This window comes from Labeo rohita, chromosome 3 (assembly GCF_022985175.1).
Source record: "Labeo rohita strain BAU-BD-2019 chromosome 3, IGBB_LRoh.1.0, whole genome shotgun sequence".
NCBI lineage: Eukaryota > Metazoa > Chordata > Actinopteri > Cypriniformes > Cyprinidae > Labeo > Labeo rohita.
This window is the reverse complement of record NC_066871.1, coordinates 23,725,464-23,750,832: the sequence shown is the minus strand read 5'-3', so window position 1 is coordinate 23,750,832 and position 25,369 is coordinate 23,725,464. Positions and strand designations below refer to the sequence as shown.

At 38.9% G+C, this 25,369-nt stretch overlaps 2 protein-coding genes across 3 annotated transcripts; one reads left to right on the top strand and one right to left on the bottom strand.

Annotated features, from left to right (window-relative positions):
- The first annotated feature begins 1,026 nt into the window (after positions 1-1,026).
- Positions 1,027-13,536, top strand: atp2a1 (ATPase sarcoplasmic/endoplasmic reticulum Ca2+ transporting 1). The gene is made up of 24 exons (XM_051105842.1): positions 1,027-1,150; positions 1,266-1,404; positions 2,026-2,043; positions 2,303-2,385; positions 3,987-4,091; positions 4,874-5,012; positions 6,978-7,058; positions 7,144-7,229; positions 7,319-7,616; positions 7,745-7,911; positions 8,011-8,099; positions 8,186-8,288; positions 8,372-8,503; positions 9,402-9,527; positions 9,608-9,826; positions 10,041-10,152; positions 10,231-10,454; positions 10,559-10,779; positions 10,863-11,065; positions 11,188-11,273; positions 11,405-11,538; positions 11,627-11,744; positions 12,268-12,385; positions 13,244-13,536. The coding sequence occupies exons 2-24, from the start codon at positions 1,287-1,289 to the stop codon at positions 13,279-13,281; spliced, it is 3,018 nt and encodes a 1,005-aa protein (XP_050961799.1). The 5' UTR covers positions 1,027-1,150; positions 1,266-1,286; the 3' UTR covers positions 13,282-13,536.
- Positions 12,438-25,240, bottom strand: rabep2 (rabaptin, RAB GTPase binding effector protein 2). 2 transcript variants are annotated; one of them, XM_051105843.1, is made up of 13 exons: positions 24,940-25,240; positions 24,243-24,404; positions 19,771-19,859; positions 19,253-19,609; positions 18,809-18,904; positions 17,506-17,604; positions 17,275-17,385; positions 17,069-17,147; positions 16,846-16,857; positions 16,657-16,712; positions 15,409-15,507; positions 15,209-15,325; positions 12,438-15,016 (listed from the first exon to the last, which is right to left on the bottom strand). In XM_051105843.1, exons 1-13 carry the CDS (start codon positions 24,986-24,988, stop codon positions 14,915-14,917), a joined length of 1,428 nt encoding a protein of 475 aa, XP_050961800.1. In that variant the 5' UTR covers positions 24,989-25,240; the 3' UTR covers positions 12,438-14,914. The 2 variants fall into 2 exon arrangements, 1 of the variants encoding a protein (XP_050961800.1); XR_007827434.1 differs by lacking the exons at positions 12,438-15,016; positions 15,209-15,325; positions 15,409-15,507 and having other exon boundaries at positions 16,846-17,147; positions 24,243-24,407; positions 24,940-25,234.
- Positions 25,241-25,369: the final 129 nt, after the last annotated feature.

Sequence of the window (25,369 nt, the reverse complement as noted above, 5' to 3'; positions counted from 1 at the left end):
TTTCAAATGACATGAGAATGTTAAAAGCGTGAACCCCGCTAAAGCAAATGAGCCTGTGACTTGATTTATCTGACCAACTGATTGTCACTATCGGTGTGTTAAAATATGATCGTCGTCTTAACCCACTCACACAATATTATTTTAAACATATCATCATCATCAAATATTAAACGTAATCCATTGTTTTACTTTACCTCTATTCAACCTAATAACCAGCTTTACAGTAATTATGAAAGCATTTGGTCGCATTAAAAATTAAGTCTGCTAAATAAAGAAATTAAGGAATATTAAATGAGCTGAAATGTTTCTTCCTGTTCTTGATTTGGTTTGGCAAAAGTGATATAACCAGTCGTCTGTAACTGTCTATTCTTCCAAACGATCTGTCAACAGATCAAAAGCCTTCATTTCTACCTTAACAGGCATTCGCTTGTTTCTTTCCCTCTTTACACACTCTTGCTTATTAATCCCTCCTCGGACTGTTTTACAGCACATTTGCCACGTCTGAAGAATTGTTTTAGCCTCACACACTTTTTCCATAGCCGTTCATCACACGTGCTAATCCTCTCTGACGATGCAGATCTGACGACCTTCATATATTTTCAAACACATCTTCACACCTTCATGTTCTAATAGAATGGATACATTTTAATCCTGTACCACATAATTATAACAAGGCCCTGTAAGTTTTTAATCCCCACAAAAAGCCAAGCCCTTGGTCATCCCTTACTGCATATCAACATCCCAAAACCATTTGAGCAATCACTCATTCGACCCCCACCAACACTTCCCCAATTCCCCATTCACCGTCTCCATCCTCGTTCCAAAAACAGACCCCAATTTTCAAGGCTGCTCACGCCCGCTGCAGTTGTCGCCCAATTGCTCCAATCACACCGCTTTATCTCCCTTCCCAAGGCCATGCCCCTTCCTCACCATATTTGTCTGATCTCAGCCAATAGGGGGCCTCCTCTGGGTGTGACCTGGGAGATGGTTCGCCTGGTGTCTTTATAAAACTCTACAGAGATGGGTGGAAGTTTGCACTTTCTGTCAGCCCTGCGCTCCAGAGGGAGGAGAAGGAGAGAGAAAGAGAGAGGGGAGAGAGAATCAAGGGGCCATCTGTTTTGTCCCTATCCTACACTTTTAAAAAGTGTTGGTGTGTACTCTCGTGCTCTTAGTTTTTCTCACTGACGTGTAAAAACGGGATTTTCTGCATTGCTCTGGGTAGGAATCCAACTCATCTACATCTCTTGTGTTGTTTTTTTTTGAAGTCTCCCCTTTGAGCAGACAGGATGGAGAACGCACACACCAAGGAACCAGCAGAATGCCTGGCCTACTTCGGCGTGAGCGAGAGCACAGGCCTCGCTCCAGATCAGGTCAAGAGAAACCAAGCCAAGTACGGATTCAACGGTGAGGAAAGCATGGACAAATGAAGGAGGCATCTGAAAAATCTGAATGGATGTTTGATTACAATGCAACAAAGTTGGGATGAATTCACAGAACAGGCCTTTTTGAAGCAGAGGTAGCAAGATTTCCCAAGTTAGAAATCAGAAAGTGTTATACGGTTATACTATGTCTCAAAGCTTATTTTTAAATGCAATTCAGATGCATTCAAATTTTAGAGAGCATACATCTCCAAAAGTGTTCTTACGAGAACTTCACATACTGCATAGGAGAAATTAAAGCTTTCAGCCAAAGGCAAAATGACCCTGAACAGATGCAGATGCACTTATCTATGCAGCATAATAACATTATGAAGATAAAGCAAAGAAAGAAGAAAAGCAATAAAGTGACAGCTGAAACACAGGGGCCATTTTAAGCCCACAGGGACTTCAGTAGAAGGTCAAACAGAAGGACAAATGGCTAGACTATGATATTTGTGAGCTCAGCTCACTTCAGATTATAGTGTTATAACATCATTTAATATGGTGATTGTGGATGGGAAAAATACTGATGGCTAATTCTAATGGTTCTGTTTCTACCCACATCTGCCATTCGTTTTGTCTACTGGACCAAACTGGCCAATCACAGAGCTGCCCGCTGAAGAAGGTAAGTTCTCTGTTTACTGTTATTATAGATTTATGTAACAAGACCTAGATGAAGAATTGACATCATGTCTGTTTTTTTATGCAATGTTGCATGCAATCAGTTGCTTGAAATCAGTTGCTTGCAAACATACAATTTGATTTTTGCGCTTCTCTTTTCAGTCAAACAAAGATCATGCTTGGTGTGCTTACCAGTTGGTCACACTGACTGATTGAACAATATACAAAAAATAACAATCAAAAATTACCTTTTTTTTCCTCAGGTAAGAGCATCTGGGAGCTGGTGGTTGAGCAGTTTGAAGATCTCTTGGTCAGGATCCTGCTGTTGGCTGCTTGCATCTCTTTTGTAAGTAAATAAAAAACTACATGACATCTCTTAGAAACCTCACTTTGCACAGGTCATGCTTTAAAAATTCAGCAACTCATAGCCTGGGTTATGCTGACTTAGATTAGGTTTACAGTCACAGAGCTGTAACATTTTTATGAATGGACGGGGTTTCATTTAGAGGTACAGGCAATGATTAATAACGTGAATGTGAAGGACAGGGACACATTTCCTACATTCCCATCCGTTCCTGTCAATCAAGCCAAACGGTAACCCTTCGGCCTAGAGTATATAATGGGTAGACAATAATCCAGCTGTTTATCTGTAGTATGGAACCAAACTGGAACTGCTAGCATGAGGCGCTAGGCATCTTTTCTTAGACATATACATGCCCTCACTCTTGAAATCTGAGTACTTGCCACTCTGATAACGAGCGAGTGACGTACGTTCTTTCTGTTTTGAAATAAATGAAGCAGACGGCATTAGTTCTGCTGTTTTGTTCAGGCCTTCGCCAAGCCTTATCGCAGCTGTCATTATGGCCTTAGAAGGCCAGGATACAAGCTTTGAGGAGAAGCAAGGACAGGGAAAGAATAGAGAGAGAAAAAGAAAAGAGAGAGGGAGCGAGTGATTAAGACAGAGGGAGGAAAAGAGTGTTATTTTAAGGTGGTCTTAAGCCAGTCCAAGAAATTGAATCCACCCACAAAGGTCAAAGACGGAAGGAATGAAAAACAGATTGGTGGAGAGACTGTAAAGGTGAGGGAGAGAAAGACAGACAGCAGGTGCTAACGTGCAATAAATTGAGGGATGCGTGTACTGTGCACACGTGAGAATTACTGGAAAAGGATCAGCTGTACACTTCAAGCATAACTTCATGTACAGATGAAGTGTTGGTGGGGGTGGCGGGGGTGTTACACTTACTTGAACAAAACTTTTAGAGAGTATGCACACACACATACACACACACAGTTCATTTCAAACGCGTAATGTTTTTTCTACTGTACAAACTGTATTTTCTTTCACCTTACCCTAATCCTACCCCTCACACAAAACTACAGGCATTTTTGGATTTTCAAAACACATTGCTCTGTGTGATTTATAAGCTTGTTTCCTCATGCACTCTTAAAAATAAAGGTGCTTTAAAAGGTTCTTCACATCGATGCCATAGAAAAACCATTTTTGGTTCCACAAAGAACCATTCAGTCCAAGGTTCTTAAAGAACCATCTCGTTCGTACCTTTTTATAATCGGAAGAACTTTCTTTTACCACAAAGAACCTTTTGTGAAACAGAAAGGCCCTTCAGATGTTAAAGGTTCTTTATGGAACCATTTAAACAAAAAAAGATTCTTCTATCGCATCGTGAAGCACCTTTATTTTTAAGAGCGTGGGGTTCTAAAAATGTCCCCACAAGGTCAAAATATACTGTTATTACTATACTTGTGGGGACATTTGGTCCCAATAACGTAGTCAGTACAAGTGCACACAAACAATTTCACCTATATCTACTGTTTCTTTTATCAGACTCTAATGAGATGAATTGTAGATATTATTAGTTATTTCTTACCTCCCATATGGATCTTGGATGTCTCTCTCACACACTCTCTCTGTCTCTTTCTGTTCATTAGGTACTGGCCTGGTTTGAGGAAGGAGAGGAAACCGTCACTGCCTTCGTCGAGCCATTTGTCATCCTTCTCATCCTTATTGCTAATGCTGTCGTTGGAGTATGGCAGGTGAATATGCAGATCCATTTTACTTCCCCAAAATGGTGGTCCCAAAAAGTATCTGGATACTAGAGGCAGCCTCCAAAAACAAAAGAGTAAAATGACAAAATGTTCCACTAAGAGGCACATATTGTTAAAATAAAAAGAAAAGAAATTAAAGAAAATGTGTTTTAGGCAAAACACGGTTTTAAATCATATGACAGTACATATATTGTTCAAATTGAAGACAAAAATCATTTGGAAATTTTCTGGTCATGTGACGAACTACACTTATAATTACGATATATAGGTGAATTGAGAGAAATGGACCTCGTAAATACACTACTGGTATAATAACCTTGTCCACTTGGTTAAAAAAAAAAAAATCATTGAAAATGGCTAAACTGAAGGTGTCACTAAGAAAAGCTCTAGCATCATTTGTTTGCAGATACCATTTGTAGTTATCTTGAAGTTATCTAATACAAAAAAAAAAAAATTCGAGAGTAATTCAAGAGTAACTTAAGAGTCTAGAACTATTTTTGGGGCCACTGTATAAATACACAGTGAATGCATGCATTAGAACTCAGAGTGGTGTAAATGACATCAAGGGTTAAAGGTTAGGCACAAGTATTCACGGAGAATTCACAAAGGTCCAACGGCAAAAATACTAAAGGCTGATCAGGTTTCATCAAGGGTCCATACAGCTGGCACAACAGTCATTTGGAAAGTATGCACACCCTTGGAAGGAGAAAGACGTCAAGGTGTAAAGTCCTAAGGGGAGCAGGAACTGATCAAGAACTGTGTTTTCACAGGAGCGCAATGCGGAGAGCGCCATCGAGGCTCTAAAGGAGTATGAGCCGGAGATGGGCAAAGTGTACCGCGCTGACAGAAAGAGCGTGCAGAGGATCAAAGCCAGAGAGATTGTTCCTGGAGACATTGTGGAAGTATCAGGTACACCAGTCTGACAGCAGAGCATCATTAACACAGAACAGTCTCGTAACCCACAAGAATAGTGCAATGGTCTGAAAATGGAAATGCAGAGTAAGCAACACCTTCAAGCCAACTGTTACACTGCGCAGCCACAATGATGTCAAGTAACAAGACACGTGTGTAGAGAGGCGACAGGACTATATGGGACTAATGCCCTTGAGAAAGTGTGAGCGTCCTTTTATGGCAATTACGGGGTGGGCGTGTGTGACAGTGGGAGGAAGAATATAGAGTAATGGGATCAGAAAAGGCTGAAAGAACCCGCGAGAGCACGAGCAAAGAAAAGGCCTGTATATAAATACATCCCAGCACCTGTTCCCCTACTTGCCCTCTTTCGATCCCTTGCCCCTTCTCTTTCCCTCTTCCACCTGTTCCTTCCCAATCACTCATTTTTTCTCTCTAGGCCACTTGTTTACACCATGTTGAAAGTCGGCTTGTCCTTGTCATTCTTCTCTTTCATGCATTTGCCCCTTGATTGGAGATTGAATCTCTAATCTTTCACCAAAAGATCAGCAAACATCATTGACAATGGCATTATCTTTAGACTAGATCAGGGGGCCAATCTGCTGGGCCATGTTTTTTGTAGTCCAGAATACCTTGGTTAGCTGGTTAAGGTGCTTAAGTTAAAGGGACTTTGGCTCAAGTAGGGCTGAAGCTAAACCTAAGGCCCTTTAAGACAAGTTATTTAATTTGATCACCATGTTTGAAACATAGAATTCTCCAAAACTGTTCACTAAGATTCTGATTAAATTTTACATTTGAAATCACCAATGAATTTTGACAACTGTCTTATAAACGTAGTTTCTCCAGTTACCAGTATTGTTAGCTAAATGATCCACAGCGGTTTTATTTTGTTTGCTTAGTGATAGTAGTTATTGAGTCCCTTGTTCATCCTTAACAGTTAAACGAATGTTAATTTGAGCCCTCTCCCAATACTGACTGCATGATTTTGAGATCCATCTTTTCACACTGAGGACAACTGAGGGACTCATATGCAACTATTACAGAAGGTTCAATAGTTCACCAATGCTTCAGAAGGAAACACAATGCATTAAGCCGAGGGTGAAAACTTTTTGAATTCGAAGATCAGTAAATTTAACTTATTTTGCCTTCTGGGAAACATGTAAGTATCTTCTGTAGCTTCTAAATGGTAGTACTAAATGACAAAATATGATATTTAGGCAAAATAAAAAAAAATGTACACATTCTTCATTCTGTTCAAAAGTTTTCACCCCCTTGGCTCTTATTGCATAGTTTTTTCCTTCTGAATCATCAGTGAGTAATTGAACCTTCTGTAATAGTTGCATATGAGTCCCTCAGTTGTCCTCAGTGTAACAAGATCAAAATCATACAGTCATTGTAGGAAAGGGTTCAAATACACAAAATGCTGACCTGAATGATTCTGAAGAACAGCAGGCAGTTTAACTGTTCAGGAAAAACAAGGGACTCATGAACAACTATCACTAAACATATAATGTATATATATATAACAATAAAAACAGCTGTGGATCATTCAGGTAACAGCACAGTATTAAGAATCAAGTGTATGTAAACTTTTGAATGGGTCATTTTTAAAAATTCAAGTATTATTTTCTCTGGTGGACTATATGTAAACGTCTTTTATGTGAAATATCTTATTTAGGTCAGTACTAAAAAAAAAAAAAATAACATGCATTTTGTATGACTCCTCTTATTTTGGTAAAATAACTAACATTTTGCAGATTCTGCAAGGTGTATGTAAACTTTTGACCTCAACTGTACATAGTTTTAGACAATTTTATAATAAAATAATTTTAAATCTAAAAATTAAATGATAGGTCTACTGAGCCACTATAGCCCTAAATGTCACTCTAAAGTTTTTTTTGTTACTATGAGCTTTATTTATAACTTCATACATGTCTTCTTATTTCTCAATTTTCTCCTTTGTAGTTGGTGACAAAGTCCCTGCTGATATCAGAATCACCGCCATCCGCTCCACAACTCTGCGTGTGGACCAGTCTATCCTCACTGGTTTGTCTCCCATTTACAAAATCTCATTCAATACTCACAAAAACAAATGCTTCTTCACTTACCTCTTTTCTCAAATTATTCTCAGGTGAGTCTGTCAGTGTGATTAAACACACAGAGTCTGTTCCTGACCCCAGGGCTGTCAACCAGGACAAGAAGAACATGCTTTTCTCTGTGAGTTTCCCTGTCTTCAGCTCTTTCTTGTCCCTCTTTTCCTTCTCCAGCACTTGCACTGACACATTCTCTCCCACTCTCTTTCCCAGGGCACTAACATCGCTGCCGGCAAGGCTGTCGGAGTTGTGGTCGCCACCGGCGTCTCCACCGAGATCGGTAAAATCCGTGACCAGATGGCTGCCACTGAGCAGGAAAAGACCCCCTTGCAGCAGAAGCTGGATGAGTTCGGTGAGCAGCTCTCCAAAGTCATCTCCCTCATCTGCGTGGCTGTCTGGCTCATCAACATCGGCCACTTTAACGACCCCGTCCACGGTGGCTCCTGGATCCGTGGTGCTGTCTACTACTTCAAGATCGCTGTGGCTCTTGCTGTAGCCGCCATCCCTGAAGGTGAGAATACAAGAGTCATAATAGAAATCAGTGTACAGCTGTGTGAAATCAAGAGTACAATTTATTCAAAATTCATGACTTTCATGATTCATGACAGTGTGTATTTGACACTTTTCTTTTCCAAACAGGTCTGCCTGCTGTCATCACTACCTGCTTGGCTTTGGGAACTCGTCGTATGGCTAAGAAGAACGCCATCGTCCGTTCTCTTCCCTCTGTAGAGACTCTGGGCTGCACATCTGTCATTTGCTCAGACAAGACTGGCACCCTCACCACCAACCAGATGTGTGTTACAAAGGTTTGTGAGAGACATTGTCTTTCTCCAAAAGAAATCAAGCAAGCAACAATATACCAATCCTCTACAACCACAAAAACCTTTTGTTCTCTTTGTATTTAGATGTTCATCATTGAGAAGGTGGAGGGCGAATCTGTGACTCTTGACCAGTATGACATTTCTGGATCCAAGTACACACCAGAGGGAGAAGTGTAAGTAATTTCATATTCATTACGTGACTGACATACAAACACACTAAGACAGAGAGACTCACCATTCTTCTTACTTCACCTTACAGTACTAAGGGTGGACTTCCTGTCAAGTGTGGCCAGTATGATGGCCTTGTTGAGCTGGCCACCATCTGCGCCTTGTGCAATGACTCCTCTCTGGACTACAATGAGGTAAACAAACATTTATTTTTCATCAAAGACCCTCCATTTATGGAGCAACACCTGAGCTTAACTCTCACTCGCTTGTTTTACAGTCTAAAGGAATCTATGAGAAAGTGGGTGAAGCTACAGAGACCGCCCTGTGTTGCCTGGTTGAGAAGATGAATGTGTTCAACACTGAAGTCCGTGGTTTGTCCAAGGTGGAGAGAGCCAACACATGCTGCACTGTAAGTATTTTAGACTAACTTATGACAGAAATATCAAAAGGACATCTATGATAGTGGTATTTCTACAACTAATTTACTATCAGATATTTTGTAATAGTTCAACTGTCAAATTCATGTTCCAAGATTGAATTTTAATGTAATTCCCTATCAAAAATTATTTCACAAGTTCACCCATCTATCCGAACCTGATGGTTAACGGTAAACAAACTTGGCTTGCTGTCTTCAATGAAGGCTTGAACCCGAAGCACGGCTTGAGTTCTGAGTTTCACTCCCCCATTGCAGTACTACATAGAAGGAGAATAACATAAATAAAGGAGATGGGGAGGTGGAGGGATGTCTGAAGATTTGTTGCTGGGATGGCACAATGACTGCTGATTATATTTAGGGGCAGTCGTGGCCTAATGGGTTGAGAATCTGACTTGTAACCCAAAGGTTGCAGGTCCGGCAAGAATTGTCAGTGGGGGGAGTGAATAACCAGTGCTCTTTTCCACCCTCAATACCACCACTGAGGTGAGACGCTAGAGCAGGGATATGCAACATCGGTCCTAGAGTGCCAATGACCTGCAGAGTTTAGTTCGAACTCTAATCAAAAACACCTGTACAAGCTAATCAAGGTCTTTAGGATTATTAGGGCTACTGGCAGGTGAGGGTTTTTTCAGGGTTGGAGCACTCCAGGACCGACATTGCCTATCCCTGTCCTAGAGCAAGGCACCCCCAACTGCTCCCTGGGTACCGCAGCAATATAGCTATTTCCACCACTGGAATGGGTCAACATACTTCACTTCACATCATGTCACGTCACTTCTATAGGCCCGTAATAATGATTGTCTGGACTGAATAATTAAGCTCCTTCCAAACAAAACTTCATATTAATGTACATTTTTCCTCGTTTTCCTAGGTGATCAAACAGCTTATGAAGAAGGAATTTACCCTTGAGTTCTCCCGTGACAGGAAGTCCATGTCCGTCTATTGCTCCCCTGCAAAGGCCTCCAAGGCCCCAGTTGGAAACAAGATGTTTGTCAAGGTACGACCAATCCTTAAAACGACCTAGTAAAATTGAATACCCTAAAGAGAATCTAAACCTTAAAACCGTTGTTGTTGTAGGGTGCACCTGAGGGTGTGATTGACAGATGTGCCTATGTGCGTGTTGGAACCACCCGTGTGCCCCTGACTGGTCCAGTTAAGGATAAGATCATGGCTGTGATTAAGGAATGGGGAACTGGCCGTGATACCCTGCGTTGCCTGGCACTGGCAACCCGTGACAACCCTCTGAGAAAGGATGAAATGAACCTGGAGGACTCCACCAAGTTTGCTGAATATGAGGTATTTGTGCAAGTGGTACTCACTGCAGAGTCTTCCAGTTCCTCCTCTCTGGACGTCTAAAGGAGTGGGGCGATAGAGTTGTGGGTTGGGTTACGGTAGGGTTGGGGTGTGTTGGAATATTCTAGCACCACAAATTACTTGATTTGTATTCCAACTAACATGGTAACGGAATTTTGATTAAGCTAACCCCTCCTTTTCTTTGCTTTCCTCACAGACTGATCTCACCTTCGTTGGTTGCGTTGGTATGTTGGATCCTCCTCGTAAAGAGGTTGTTGGATCTATTGAGCTGTGCAGGGCTGCTGGTATCCGTGTGATCATGATCACAGGTGAGTCATGTTCGATCCTCAAATCAGTGCTGACATTTCATGAGTCAACAATCTTAAAAATATAATTCCCTTTCCCAGGTGATAACAAGGGTACTGCTGTGGCTATCTGCCGTCGTATTGGCATCTTCAGCGATGATGAGGATGTGACAGGCCGTGCTTTTACTGGCCGTGAGTTTGATGACCTGCCACTGGCCCAGCAGAGAGAGGCTGTGCGTAGAGCCTGCTGTTATGCTCGTGTCGAGCCCTCCCACAAAAGCAAGATTGTTGAGTTCCTTCAGAGTTTTGATGAGATCACTGCTATGGTAAGGACAAAGGACATAAGCCCAAATAGGATCTTGGTCACTTGATCAGAAATATATTTAACATTCTTGCATTTCATTCCCCACCTCCTCTACACACTCTTCAGACTGGTGATGGTGTGAATGATGCTCCTGCCTTGAAGAAGGCAGAGATTGGCATTGCCATGGGCTCTGGCACTGCTGTTGCCAAGTCAGCCTCTGAGATGGTCCTGGCCGACGACAACTTCTCCAGCATTGTGGCTGCCGTTGAGGAGGGCAGAGCCATTTACAACAACATGAAGCAGTTCATTCGCTACCTCATTTCCTCCAACGTCGGAGAGGTTGTGTGGTGAGTGACAGTCTCTCTCTAATACATTTACCCTCTGGAATTGGTTGACTCTAAACCCGATTTATTTTCCCCATCTTTTTCAGCATCTTCCTGACTGCTGCTCTTGGTCTTCCTGAGGCTCTGATCCCAGTTCAGCTTCTGTGGGTGAATCTGGTGACTGACGGTCTTCCTGCCACCGCTCTGGGATTCAACCCCCCTGATTTGGACATCATGGGCAAGGCTCCCCGCTCCCCCAAAGAGCCCCTCATCTCTGGCTGGCTCTTCTTCAGATACCTGGCCATTGGAGGTGAGCTACTTTCCTTATTTCTGCATACTTCTTCTTCTAGGTTCACCATGTGTTTAGTGATACTGTACCTTCCCTGATTTCCTCAAGACTGCATTACAAATTCTGTTTGATCTCTTTTGCAGGTTACGTTGGTGCTGCAACTGTCGCTGCTGCTGGCTGGTGGTTCATTTACTCTGAAGACGGCCCCATGGTGTCCTTCTACCAGCTGGTGAGAATCTAATGCTTCAGGGATACAATAATTAATGCCAGATATCTCTGTATTGAGAACTATAAAAGACTGTAATAATGTGGCACATTTAACAGTGAAATAATTATGCTATACCTATTCTTTGTCCTCAGTCCCACTTCATGCAGTGCACTGCTGAGAACGAGGACTTTGCTGGTGTTGACTGCGAGGTGTTCGAGGCTGCTCCACCCATGACAATGGCTCTGTCTGTCCTGGTCACCATTGAGATGTGCAACGCTCTGAACAGGTCAGTACTTAAGCTTACATCATCATAAAGCAGCTGATCATAAATGTTTCATGCTGACTGTAACATACATTGGTGCATGCTTTTGCAGCTTATCTGAGAATCAGTCTCTGCTGCGTATGCCTCCATGGAGCAATATCTGGTTGGTGGGAGCCATGAGTCTCTCCATGTCTCTGCACTTCATGATCATCTATGTGGACCCTCTGCCCGTAAGTACCACATCCATTCAGCATGCTGAATTCAATTTAGTTTATGTGTTTAGCAAGGGGTGCCCAAACTCAGTCCTGGAGGGGCCGGTGTCCTGCAGAGTTTAGCTCCAACTTCTCTCAACACACCTGGAGGAAGCTTTTAGTATGCCTAGTAAAAGCTTGATTAGCTGGTTCAGGTGTGTATAATTGGGGTTGAAGCTAAACTCTGCCTGACATCGGCCCTGCAGGACCGAGTCTGGGCTCCCCTGGTTTAGCAATAACGCCATGCAGGCTAAAGGGGCTGCCACTAGGGGGCGATGTAAGATGTGTGGCTAGGAGCCTCAGGCCCAGCCAAGAGACACTTCTCTCATATCCAAGTCATGTCCCAAACACTGATTCAATAGCAAATCCATAAATGCAAATAAAATAGCAATATTGTAATTCCTTAATTAAGTCATTTCACTTCATTTATCATTCATTCATTCTGTTTTAATCCAACTGTAATTATTCATTTTTTTTTAATCTCTGCCTTTCCCCCGAACAGATGATCTTCAAGCTAACCCATCTCAACGTGGAACAGTGGATCGTTGTACTGAAACTTTCCTTCCCAGTCATTCTTCTTGATGAGCTTCTCAAGTTTGTTGCTCGCAACTACTTGGAGCGTAAGTAACCATTTAAAGCACACAAACACATCTTGACAAATTTAAAAAAGTATTTTATCTGTTTTTTTTTTTTTTTTTTTTTTTTTTTTTTTTTTTTTAAGATTTACAAATGATTAATCAATTTTCATGTTAATAAAACAGTTTCTGAATACTGGTATTTATAATAAACTCTAAACATATACAAATGCATAACTAAATATTGGTTAAAACCTCTTCAACAACTTACTGTATCTAATGAAGACCTGACTAACTATAACAAGAAAATATAAATTCCTATGATTACTTATTTCCCTTTTAAAATTGTATTCTCCTTTACTTATCTCTTGTCCTTTTTTCTCAACACTCCATTTCTTCTGGTGGTGTAAATATTCCTCCTCTTTACCCTTTTACCCCTCCTCACTCAATCCCCTGTTCAACCCCTTTTTATTTCATTCCAGCCTAATCCTGTTTCCCTCCATATTCCTGTAACAAAGCAAGGTATCCCACAATCCACTCTGTCCGTGCCTGCCTGCATCCCTGTGTCTGTTTGTGTATGGACAAAATGTGCTATATTCTTTGGCTTGTTGATTGACGTACATATTGTTGTGTCAGTCATGGAGCTCCTCGGATCTTATGACTGCTGAATCTGTGAATGACTGTACAGTAGTGCTCCTATAGCAATAGATGCCATTGTAGAATCTTAATATAATTATCAGCAGAGATTCTGTTCAATTAAAATAGTTTAAAGAATATTTCCATATTTAAAAATGTGATTAAGACTATACATTTAAGATGACGTGCTTCAAAGCAACGTGTGCCTAGATAGTTGTGGACTAACTTTAAGCAATCCTGTCTCATGTAACTTATTTTCCTCAACAGAGAAAGATGAGAATCTAGTGTCCAAAAAGTGGGACTGAAAAAGAGAAGAAATGTGCTAAAACTCCAAAGCAGAATTTGCCAGGAGTGAAAAAGAAAACCACTGTGAACCAGTGAAAATCAACCATGTAATGTAAAACCTTATAGAACAAAGGAAAAAAATATTTAAGTAAAATGTGTTATGTATATGTATTAAGACTTAATTTAATATATATATAATTTAATATATATATTGTTATGAACAGTATATTCGAATGAAAATGCTATTCTTAAAATAAAGATGTGTTTAAAAAACATGCGTGATCTGTTACTGTCTTTTAGTTTAATCTTTATTTTTCATACATATGTACTGCACTTAGATTTGTTACTAACATTGTACTTCATTTATATGAATTAACATTTATTAGCCCCATTCAATCAGATTTAGTGTTTTATCATTGACCTTCCACTGTTCATTGGCTCAGGCACCAGATACTTCATAATGAAATGATGGCTCTTTCCAGTAAAGTGACTTTGGCCTTAAACTGAATGCACAAATAATTATAGTGGGTAGTTTTATAACAGGGGGAAACTGTTACACACAAAATGTATTCAGTTTAAAGCGATGGCACCTTTTCAGCTTAAGTTCTCAATATGTCTGAGAACAGCAAGTTTGAATATTTCACTTTGAAATACAGTCGTAACAAAAAAACATTTGAGGTACAAAAAATATTTTCTTATGTGTCTAAGGTTTTAATGCATTTAATTTAAAGTAAGATTTATTTTATCTCTGGTTGTTGGCTTCAAGCTAACATAAAAAGGAATATGCTAACACTTGCTGGTGAATATCACTAAAGTTTTCCTAATGGCTGTGAAGCTGAGGGCAATTGTAACAGATTTAATCTTAAAAACATTAACATATTGTAAGACTAGTATATAGTCAACAACTTATTAGATCTAGTTTATTAAAATAGTGTAGTAAAAAGGTTGCATCTCATTTCACACAATTATAATGTGTTTAGCATTTAATCGTTCACTTAAAACATCATTTAGGACAGCTAAAATAATTAGTACCATATAAAGGTGAAAATATTCTGACATATTATATGGAATAATATTAAATATTATGATAGTCCTTCTCATCATATGCTTATTAATGATGATGTTGCTTACTTGTACTTTGGCACAATTTTTTTTCTTATAGCAATAGCAGAGTTTTTAAGGAAAAATATATGTATTCAAAAAAATTACAATTGCCCCCAGTATCCATCCCCAGTAGTTTTTTGGCCTTTATTTTGCTGGTGACAGGTGCTGAAAATGACTAATAAGTATCCGCCAGTGTCTACTAGAAAAGAAGGATCAGGCCAGGAAGATAAAACTTACACTACAGTAGCACTAAGTCTAGTACAGGTAGTAGTCAGTGTATTAGTTTTTCACAAAATTCAAGTATTAGCAATTCCAGTTGTCCAGATTGATAAGGAATCATCTTTTTTCCTGTATGGTTTGAGTTCATTAGAAGAATTGTGAACCCATGAGTGCAGGAATGGCTGTTTAGTTCATGTCACTGTAGGTTTTTTTTTTTTTTTAAATGTAGGCAGCCCACCTCAGCTTGGCCCTTTCTGAGGACCACCTCCTTGCCCACCAGTCTCATTTGTCCCTTTGGTTGGCTAAAACATCACCTATTCTTATATTGTTTCATGTGGCGTCTGCAGGTAAATCAGTGTCTTCAATTTCCTCCCCTAGAATGTGCTTCACTTGGTTCAAAGATTCTGCTTGGCGAATCTGCTCCAATTTCACCTGAGAATGCAGAGAGAAGAAATTAAAACTACACTTAAAGTTGCGGCAGACCTCAAAGATTTGTCTGCAATGTCAAAATGACATCCTTATGTGTACCATCAACAACTTCAATGTCAACAGAGACTGCAGTGTTTATGCAGAATAGATGAAGAAGAGTATGAACTGCATGCTGATCCTAAATCAGTCAAGTACCTGCAGTGACTGCGACAGCTGCACAAAATCCTTCTGCACAGCTTGACTAGTGTCTAGTTGAGAGCGCAGACTGATCACCTGACTGCGATACTCTAAACACTGCTGCTGTAACGTTGCCTGAAAGATAGACATAGAGATGTAAACTACTATATAATCAAATTCAATGATATTCACCTATTCACACCAAGATGCAGGTCTACCTTCTCCTGGATGTGAGATTTGTTCTCTTTTTGAAGGTGAGCAAGCGCCACTCGCAGACCCTGCACCTCCACACGACACTCGTGCAGCTTAGCCTCCAACTGCACACATAGATGGGACAATGGATACCATTGGTTCAATGGATATTGTAGTCACATGACCTCATTATGTGCATGTAACAACAACAACAAAAACAATATTCAGATGTTCTTACTTCCGGTTCATTTGTCACAAAGGACCTCAGCTTATAATGAAACCCTGTTTGTTAGGATAGGACAATATTTGAACATTTGAAAATCTGGAATCTGAGGGTGCATCAATTTTTTTTTTTTAAATCTAAATATTGAGAAAATCGCTTTTAAATTTGTCCAAATTAAGCTCTTAGCAATGCATATTACTAATCAAAAATTTTATATATAACGTTTTGATATATTCACAGTAGGAAATTTACAAAATATCTTCATGGAACATAATATTTACTTAATATCCTAATGATTTTTGGCATAAAGAAAAATCAAGCATTTTAACCCATACAATGTATTGTTGGCTATTGCTACAAATACACCCGTGCTACTTATGACTGGTTTTGTGGTCCAGGGGTCACATATAATAGTTTTCATATATAACAATCTACTTGCACCTCAGAGAGAGCAGACGAAACACAATCATTGGTCATTGCTTTTCGGAGGTGGATGTCTGCTGTTTGGGAATGCAGTCGTGTAAGTCTGCTCTGGGAGCCAATTATACAGAAATACTTTGACGACAAACTTTGCTTGGGCGTTTAAGAACAACCATAGCTACATTTCAGATGCTGTGCAGCATGATCGGTCAGGTCCCATAGCGCAAAGTCGCATGACTTTTTTGATGAGCATGGAGGAATTTATTCTGCAAATTAATTTCCATTTCCCATTATTTGCTCTTTTTCACACAAGTCAAAAACTACCTCAAACGAGTGTAGAAACGTTTTTACAAATTAAGGGATTTTTATAATTTCTTATGCGATACTTCAAAACGCGCATAAAAACAGGGTGCTGGAAACATAGCTAGTGTCACTAAAGTACAAACAAGCAAAAGAGGCTTGACATTCAAAAAAATGTCTTTATAGACTAATTTGATTGAGCATCTCAGCAATAAACAGTGAATTGTGAAAAATATGTGAAAAGGAATACAAGCAAACGGATGTGGAGAACATTTTTGAATACAACCTAGTTCCATACGAAATAACTCTTGAGAATTAAAGGCTGTCATACCTTTTCCTTTTGGATCTGTATGCGGTCTGTCTCTACTGTCAGGCTGGCAAGCTTAACTGAAGAAGACAGAACTCAATCACAAACTGACACTGGACACACACTTTCATGATAATACATTAAAATATTAAAACACTTACCCGCATAAAACAACTAGGATCTACACTACTAACAAAAAGTTAAATAACTTACCTTCTAAAATTTCTGGAGGAGCAGATTTGTAAAAAAAAAAAATAAGAAAAAGAGACAAAAAGCAGAACACGTCATTAAAGAGAAAACACAATCAAAATCTTTAACAAACAGGACAAATGGCAGACATGATTCAAATGATTCATTATAAAACAAAGTCTCTTTGCCAAAAAAAAAGTATATGCCAAATCCTTAAATGTAATGTAATCTAGTGATATAGACAGACCGCTCTCTTCTGTGCGTGTCTCCAGCTGTTCCTGTAGGTTGACTATTTCAATACGAAGCCTCTCCTCACAGTGAGCTGCCTATGCATAGTGGATACACACACAGACTTAATGAATCATTAAGACAAATACACACAACATTCAATTGTTCCACATCTCTAGTCTCCTTTCATCAAATCCACTTGTAAACACACACTCACTAACATACCTCTAGTGTTGGACTGTGGGGTGGAAGGCTGTTTTCATCCACATCAGTGTCTTCACCTTTCAACTTGGAGAGCTCATTACAAACTCTCTTTTGAGAGTAAGACAGCTCGGCCTGCGTTAAAAAAAAACAAAAAAAAAAACACGCAGACTCTTAAAGAGTTTGTAATCACATCAAGATTTTGGATCATGGATACCTGCTGCCCTTTGATTTGACCATTCAACTGCTACTCACCAATCTGCTCTGAACGGCATTTTGTGACTGGCTAAAAGACTTCTGTATATCTTGAAGAAGGGTTTCAGACGTTTGCACCTGAGACTGAAGCACTGACAACTGCAATAGACAAAAACACAGATATCAATAGATAACACTGCTTTGAAAGTAATCATCTGTAGATATGCTATATGTTATATTATATACATTACCAGTCAAACGTTTTGGAACAATAAGATTTTTAATGGTTTTTTTTAGGAAGTCTCTTCTGTTCACCAAGCCTGCATTTATTTCATCCAAAATACAGCAAAAGCAGTAATATTTTGAAATATTTTTACTATTTAAAATAAGTGTTTTCTATTTGAATATATTTTAAAATGTAATTTATTCCTGTGATCAAAGCTACATTTTCAGTATCATTAGTCCAGTCTTCAGTGTCACATGATCCTTCAAACAATCATTTTAATATCCAGATTTTGACTTGAATAGATGAATAGAAAGATGCAAAGATCAGCATTTATCTGAAATAAAAAAGCTTTTGTAACACTAAACACTATACCATTCAAAAGCCTGGAGTCAGTATAATTTTTATTTATTTTATTTTATTTTTATTCATTTGTTATTGATGTTTTAAATGGATCAAATAGATTTCTATTTCAGATTTCTGAACTTTCTATTCATCAAAGAAACCTGAAAAAATTCTATTCAGCTGTTTTCAACATAATAATAATAATAAATGTTTTTTGAGCAGCAAATCAACATATTCGAATGATTTCTGAAGGATCATGTAACACTGAAGACTGGAGTAATGATGCTGAAAATTTAGCTTTGATCACAGGAATAAATTACATTTTAAACTATAATTATAAAATAATAATAAAAGAGAAAACAGTTACTTTAAATAGTAAAAATATTTCAAAATCATACTGTTTTTGATGTACTTTGGATCAAATAAATGCAGGCATGGTTGAGCAGCAGAGACTTCTTTAAAAAAAAAAAAAAAAAAAAAACCTGAATAATCTTACTGTTCAAAAACTTTTGACTGGTAGTGTACTTCCACTCAAAAATTTGGGGTCAGTAAGATTTTTATACATTATTTTATTCAGCACGGATGCATTAAATTGAAGTGAGTGTAAAGACATTTGTTGTGTTTAAAAAAATATATATATTTTAAATAGATGCTGATCTTTTGAACGTTCTACTTATGTACTGTGTCAACGTATCACTGTATGGCTGTTTTCACAAAAATATTAAGCAATGCAACTGTTTCTGGCAGTTTTATGTGGTCTGAGTGACGCAAGACAGGAACTGAGAGTTTCTGTACCTGTTTTTGTGTCTCTGTGCTTTGCACATCCAGTTCTCTCTCCAGCTCAGCTTTCTGCTTTTGAAGTTCTGTCACCTCCTCTTGAAGCTCTATAAGCTAAAAATGCCATGATATCAGATTCAACAAGTTAAGAGATGGTGACATCATGCACTGACATCAGTGACCTCTAATGCACTGATTAACAAACAACAGGCTAAATAAATTTCCATGACGTTTCAAATTGTTTGCGATTACTGGATACTGGACTGCAGTCATGAACAGTGATTTCTAGCTGTTAAATATTCTAGAGACAAGGATAACTAAAAAAAACCCTTCCATTACGTTTTAGTGTTTTGTTCATTTTCATGACTTTTCCACACCTGGCAACTAAAATTTTAACATTTCCTGATGCAATTTTCTATGCTCGTGAGAAATTTGCTACAAAAAAACTAGACTTATGCTGACTTGTGCTTGCAACTTGTCCCAGTCTGCATGCGTGACCAGTCTGTGTCCCGGTGGTGGCAGGTAGATCGCTTCAGGCACCAGTGTCCCTGTGGACACTAGGGAGGCGGTGTCATCTTGAGGGGGTGGACGTCGGGGCAAAGAGGGTGTATCCAGAGAGAAAGACGACAGGGAGGCAGAGTCACAGTGCTGGGGAAAGTAGTCCATCATAAGGCCTGTCGTCTCTGCATCTGACGTCTCTGCCAACAGCTCCAGTGGATCAGAGTCTGACCCTGAGCCCTCATGGTCAGCACCTCGTGGGGGAGGAGAATCACCCTGTGGAGGAGAGGTACCCTCCACCTTCCCTTTTTTAGAGATACCCTGCATGCACAAACAGATGTATTAAATGCAGAAGTGACTGAAACCAAAAGTACAGAAACCGAAAGATCTTTCAAAAAGGGAAACAGACACATACTGTGTCAAAAAAAAACATCTGTACATATGTTTTGGCCTCAGTACTTAGATAACAGAAACACACAAACCTTAGCATCCCGGGGCGAAGCAGCTCTCCTCCACTGTGCTCGTTCTGACTGCAGAACAGATATTCTAGCCTCATACTGAGCAGCTGTTTCTGAGATGAGAGGAAATAAACAGGATGTGATAAATTGGAATCAGTCACACAAGTAATAGTGAAACACATTTCCTGTCGCTTCCAAATCTTTGGGTTAAATTATATTTCATGACATGCAAGTTGGCAAATTAAATGAAACTGCAGCCAACTGAACTTCTGAATTTGAACATACTCCTAAATGCAATGGCTTAACGAACAAGAAAAAAAAAAACGGTTACATTTACACATTTCGCAGAAGATTTTATCCAAAGCAGTTCATTCAGTTCATTCATCAGTGCATTCCCTGGGAATCAAACCCATGAGCATGGCATTGCTAGTGCTATGATCTACTGTTTGAGCCACAGGAATTTGGTTGTTTAGTGGATTGTGATAAGTAAGTGTTGCATATAGGAATGTTGTTGCATTCAGAAAGATCTAGAAAGATCAGAAAGATTAATGCAACCCTAAATACGTCAGCAGACAGAAGTGAATTCTATCACATTTTCATTAAATATAACAAGGTCAAGTGGAAACACATTTCACCCCCACCTTTTATAAGTGAATTAAAGAGGTGTTTACTTGTATAAAGCTTGAGAAAATCGAATTCTTACTCACCGGCTCCTTAAAGATTTGTAATAAGGTATACAGTATAGACAGTTATTTTTAAATTATGCATTTGTGTTTTCATATACTACTCTGTTATCATTTTATTTCATTGGAGGGTATTTTATTTTGCTGCATAACTGAACTTGGTAACTGGATGGAGTTTTGTTAATTGTGGCTAAAAAACATTGTGGAATCAAAACTTGTGGCAAGTGAGTTTGTTATCAATACCCTTTTTATTATGTATAGAAAAATCCAATAAAAACTGCAAGATATAGAAGATGACAAGGTCATAAAATATGTGGACAGATGAATTGTTTACAATAAATCTAATAAAATGCATCCAGAAAAAAGGTCAGTTTTGACTGCAAGCCAAATTGAGAGAAGTTCATTTACAAATATCAAAACTCAAAAATGTCATCATTTACTCTCCCTTATGTTTCAAACCTGTATGCTGAAGAAACTTCATTAAAGTTTCATAAAATTAGTTCATAAGTCTAACTTCGTGTCTGAAATGTTCTGACAGCTTTGTGCGATGAACTGAAATGTATTCATTATTCAATAATAATGAGTTTGGCTGACTTGCAGTGAAGAATTACTATACAGAACACTGAATATACGGCTCACAAATCACATAGTGTCTTTTAAAGTCACTATAACATCAAAACAGACTATTCTTATTTTTTAAGGAATACACATGATTTATAGGGGTGTAACAGTTCACAAAATTCACAGTTAGGTGGGATACGATGCGATACAGTGTCACGTACAGTTCGTTTCCAATACAGCAGAAAGAAAGAAATGCCAGAGAAATTTCCTTGAGTTTTACCCATTTTTTATTTGTTAAAACTAACATCACCAAGTATGACCTTTTTTTTACTTTGAATAATGCAGTCTGCCGAAACACAGTCACAATCTCAGATCAGCGGTAGGAGTTGGATTTAATTTATCATGTGAGGAGAGCGAGTCGAGCTGACGAGTGAGGTCATAAAGACAAGACATTGGTGAAAGATTTAGTTTCGAAACTGAATACAAAAGCGCCTGCTTTAAAATATTTTAGACTTTGCAAGACCTTTTGCCTTTTGCCATTTATCTAAGATGAATTTGAAAGGTTTTTTTTACACTTGTTTCTTATTTATTTGGTTCCACCGTGTTTGCTGATTTTCAGTGTTTTATATTTAAACTCTGTGTAAGTTATTTGTTATTTTATATTAGGCCTATAGCATGGTATATTTGTATTCGTTTCGTAAATAAATGAAACATTCTATGTTTAATATAGGTCCAGATAGCACATGTACGTCTGCAAGATGTCTGTTAAAGATCTCTTGATCTGGAAAGCATCTGCTGTGTACAAACGTCTGACAGACGTCTGTAAGATGTCAGTTTTACATACATTCTAAATCACAAACATCTTAAAGACATCTAATAAGACATCTATTTGACATCTGATAGGAAACGTCCTATAGACATATTGCAGATGAGCAAACATCTTTTAGGTGTAAATGCAAACGTCCCTGTGATGTATGTGTGCTATCAGGGATATTTCACACACTTTAAGCTCTTTTATTTTTCAAACGTAATAGGATTAGTCTGACGAATCGTTCGGTTTGTAATACATACCGAACCAAAGGCCTTGTACCAAACAGTTCAATATGAATACGTGTATCGTTACAGCCCTAATGATTTATCCATGCACATCAGTCTTTTTAAATTCATGTGCCCTCATAACCTTTCATGAAAAACATTAGCCTCCCTTCCCTTTCTTCTCTGATGATGTGTGCAATGGTGTGAAGGAGAGACAATAATCCCTCCCTTTTAACAACTTGTGACTCACATGAGCAACCTGTCACTCCACTTCATCAACTTGTCACTCACAATAAACATTTGACAAAAATCCAATCAGTTCCTCATGGACTAAAACAAAGTCCTATTCAATTTTTTCTCATTAGAGAAGCCATATGTCATATTAAGGAAGAAAAAACAATGACATTTTCTACTTCATGCTAACTTTAACAGGGTTTATTATGGTGTTTTGCACTTTTGTGTACAACATTTCATTGTTGTTATGTTGTACGGAAAGAACTGTTGTTCTCGTTTTGTGTTTGACAGAAAAAAATGTTTGGATGGAATTGACATTTTTTATTTTTGGATGAGCTACTACTCTTTGAAATCATCCTACATCACTGCTGAAGTACCGACCCAGTGTTTACAAAGTGAACATGCAAAGAAGATCAAATGCCCTTTACAAAAAAAAAAAAAAAAAAAAAAAAAAAAAGGTAAAACAGAGATGTAGGACGATTTTGAAGTTGGAGAAGAAAATGAGATGGGAGTTTTTCAACCTACCCTAACTGAGCATGGCATTGCTAGCGCCTATGATCTACTATTTGAGCCACAGGAATTTGGTTGTTTAGTAGATTGTGAAAAGTAAGTGTTGCATATAGGAATGTTGTTGCATTCAGAAAGATCTAGAAAGATCAGAAAGATTAATGCAACCCAGAACAGAGATGTAGGACGATTTTGAAGTTGGAGAAGAAAATGAGATGGGAGTTTTTCAGCCTACCCTAACTGTCTTTAACTGGAATACACAAAGTATGCACAGAGCTAGACAAGATGAGCATTTGAGGTTAAAAAGTATATAAATTGTATTTTTTTTAAGAAAATAACCAATTGTTTTCCTAGATAAGACCCTTCTTCCTGGGCTGAGTCAGTTAGAGCCCTTTGAAGCTGGATTTAAACTGTATTTTGGAAGTTCTCGTGGGCAACATTGAAGTCCACTATTTGGAGAGAAATCCTGAAATGTTTTCCTCAAAAAACATAATTTCTTTACGACTGAAGAAAGAAAGATTTGAACATCTTGGATGACAAGTGGGTGAGTAAATTTTGTGTGTAATTTTTTGTTCTGGAAGTAAATTTCTCATTTAAAAGGGATAGTTCGCCCAATGAAACAATGAAAAACACTTCCTTTAATTACTTACCCTCATGTCATTCCATGTCGTTCTTTGGAACAGAAATTAAGATATTTTTGATGAAATCCAAGAGCTTTCTGACCCTGCATAGACAGCAACACAACTGACACACACGTTCAAGGCCCAAAAAGGTAGTAAGGACATTGTTAAAATAGTCCACGTGACATCAGTGGTTCAACTGTAATGTTATGAAGCTACGAGAATACTTTTTGTGCACAAAGGAAACAAAAATAACAACTTTAATCAACAGTTTCTTCTCTTTCCTGTCAGTCTTCACCAGACGTTCACAAGATCATGATGCGTGAGTGTGGTGCTGCTGACGCAAAAGCCAGCGTTCTGACATTGTACCTCGTTTACAAGCAGAGAATGCATAAGCATGCGTCCGATGGAATGATAAATTGATTCATGGATCGATTCTGCAATTGTCTGAATGCATTAAATGCCATCTGCTGTTAAAAACTAATACTCTTGAGCTTTATAAAACTACGGCTGAATCACTGATGTCACATAGACTATTTTTGTGATGTCTTTACTACCTTTCTGGGCATTGAACATGTCAGTTGTGTTGCTGTCTGTGCAGGGTCAGAGAGCTCTAAGATTTAATCTAAAATATCTTAATTTGTGTTCCGAAGATGAGCGAAGATCTTACGAGTTTGGAGTGACATGAGGGTGAGAAATTAATGACAGAATTTTTATTTTTAGATGAACTATCCCTTTAAGACACATTGTGGCTTTTCTCCACAGAAGTTCCAGGATGAATCAACAATCCTCAACAGACTTGTCCTTTACCTCCCCTTAGGTGACCACACTCCTTCAATCCCTCCCTCCCTCTCACCTCTCAGAGCCTCCTGCAAGGACTGAATCTCCTGATCGCATTGTTTTTGCAGTTCCTGCAGCTCCTCCTGTTTGCTAAACTCGCAGATCCTCGCCACACCCTGCCAGTGCTCCAGCTGAGCTCGACACTCGATTAACTGCGTCTGCAGGTCTGCTTCAGCTTCTCCTGAAAAGAAACACAGAAGGACTTAAGATACTCTTCTAAATGGCCTTGCCCCCCTTTCTCCTGCGTCTTATTTTAAAGACTCGTTTAAAAAGGTACATAATAGGAAAACAGGTGCGTGACACATAAGTGACCCACACGAAAGAGCTCTACTTCATTAACAAGATGGATTTTGCCGTAAGCAGATTAACACTGCTGATTTGATTTGTCCGCATTCAAACCTGATACATGACCTGTCAAACAAATATTGATTCTGGTCCTAAACACCTGTTGATTTGTGCTGCACTGATTTGCTGTTGTTGTTATCAACAGAAAACAAGATTTTCATCAAAGCACGTCCACATTTCTTAAAGCTGTCTGCTCGCTTTATTTCAGAGCTTCGGCACATAATCAGATACGTTTGCACGCAAGCTCAAAATGGTCATTACCTACTAACTAAATCGCAACAATCGCGGAATAATTGTCCAAAATGTGTTTATATCGACACAAAGCCGCATTTTTAGACTGTAGTTTAACATAAACTGGTTGTTCATACCATCTTTCTCCTCGTCATTGCGCGATGTTGTCGTGTCCGAGACTTCCATGGTTTCACGTCATTTGTCTTGATATTTTCCTTTCGTTTCGATATTCTTCCCTTCGCCCGCATCCGTCTTCCTTTTCCTGTGTGGACAGCAGCAGGGCCGGGCTTCGACAAAACTGCACCAAGAGTTCAGGAAACAACTTTCCCCGGTTCAATCCTGCGGATATTACCTAACCATCCTCCCTAGAGCCACACACTTTCGGTTTGTTTCAAAATCTAGTGAGCTGACTACACAGACCGCGCTTTCGTCCCTCATAGGCATCAGCTGACTGAGAATGCTGTCTAGGTAGTCAGCTCACTAGGATTTGAAACAGAGCCGGAGAGGACGTGGACTATCCATGCGGTCTGCGTTGGAGAATATATGCAAATACAAAGCGAGGTGGCT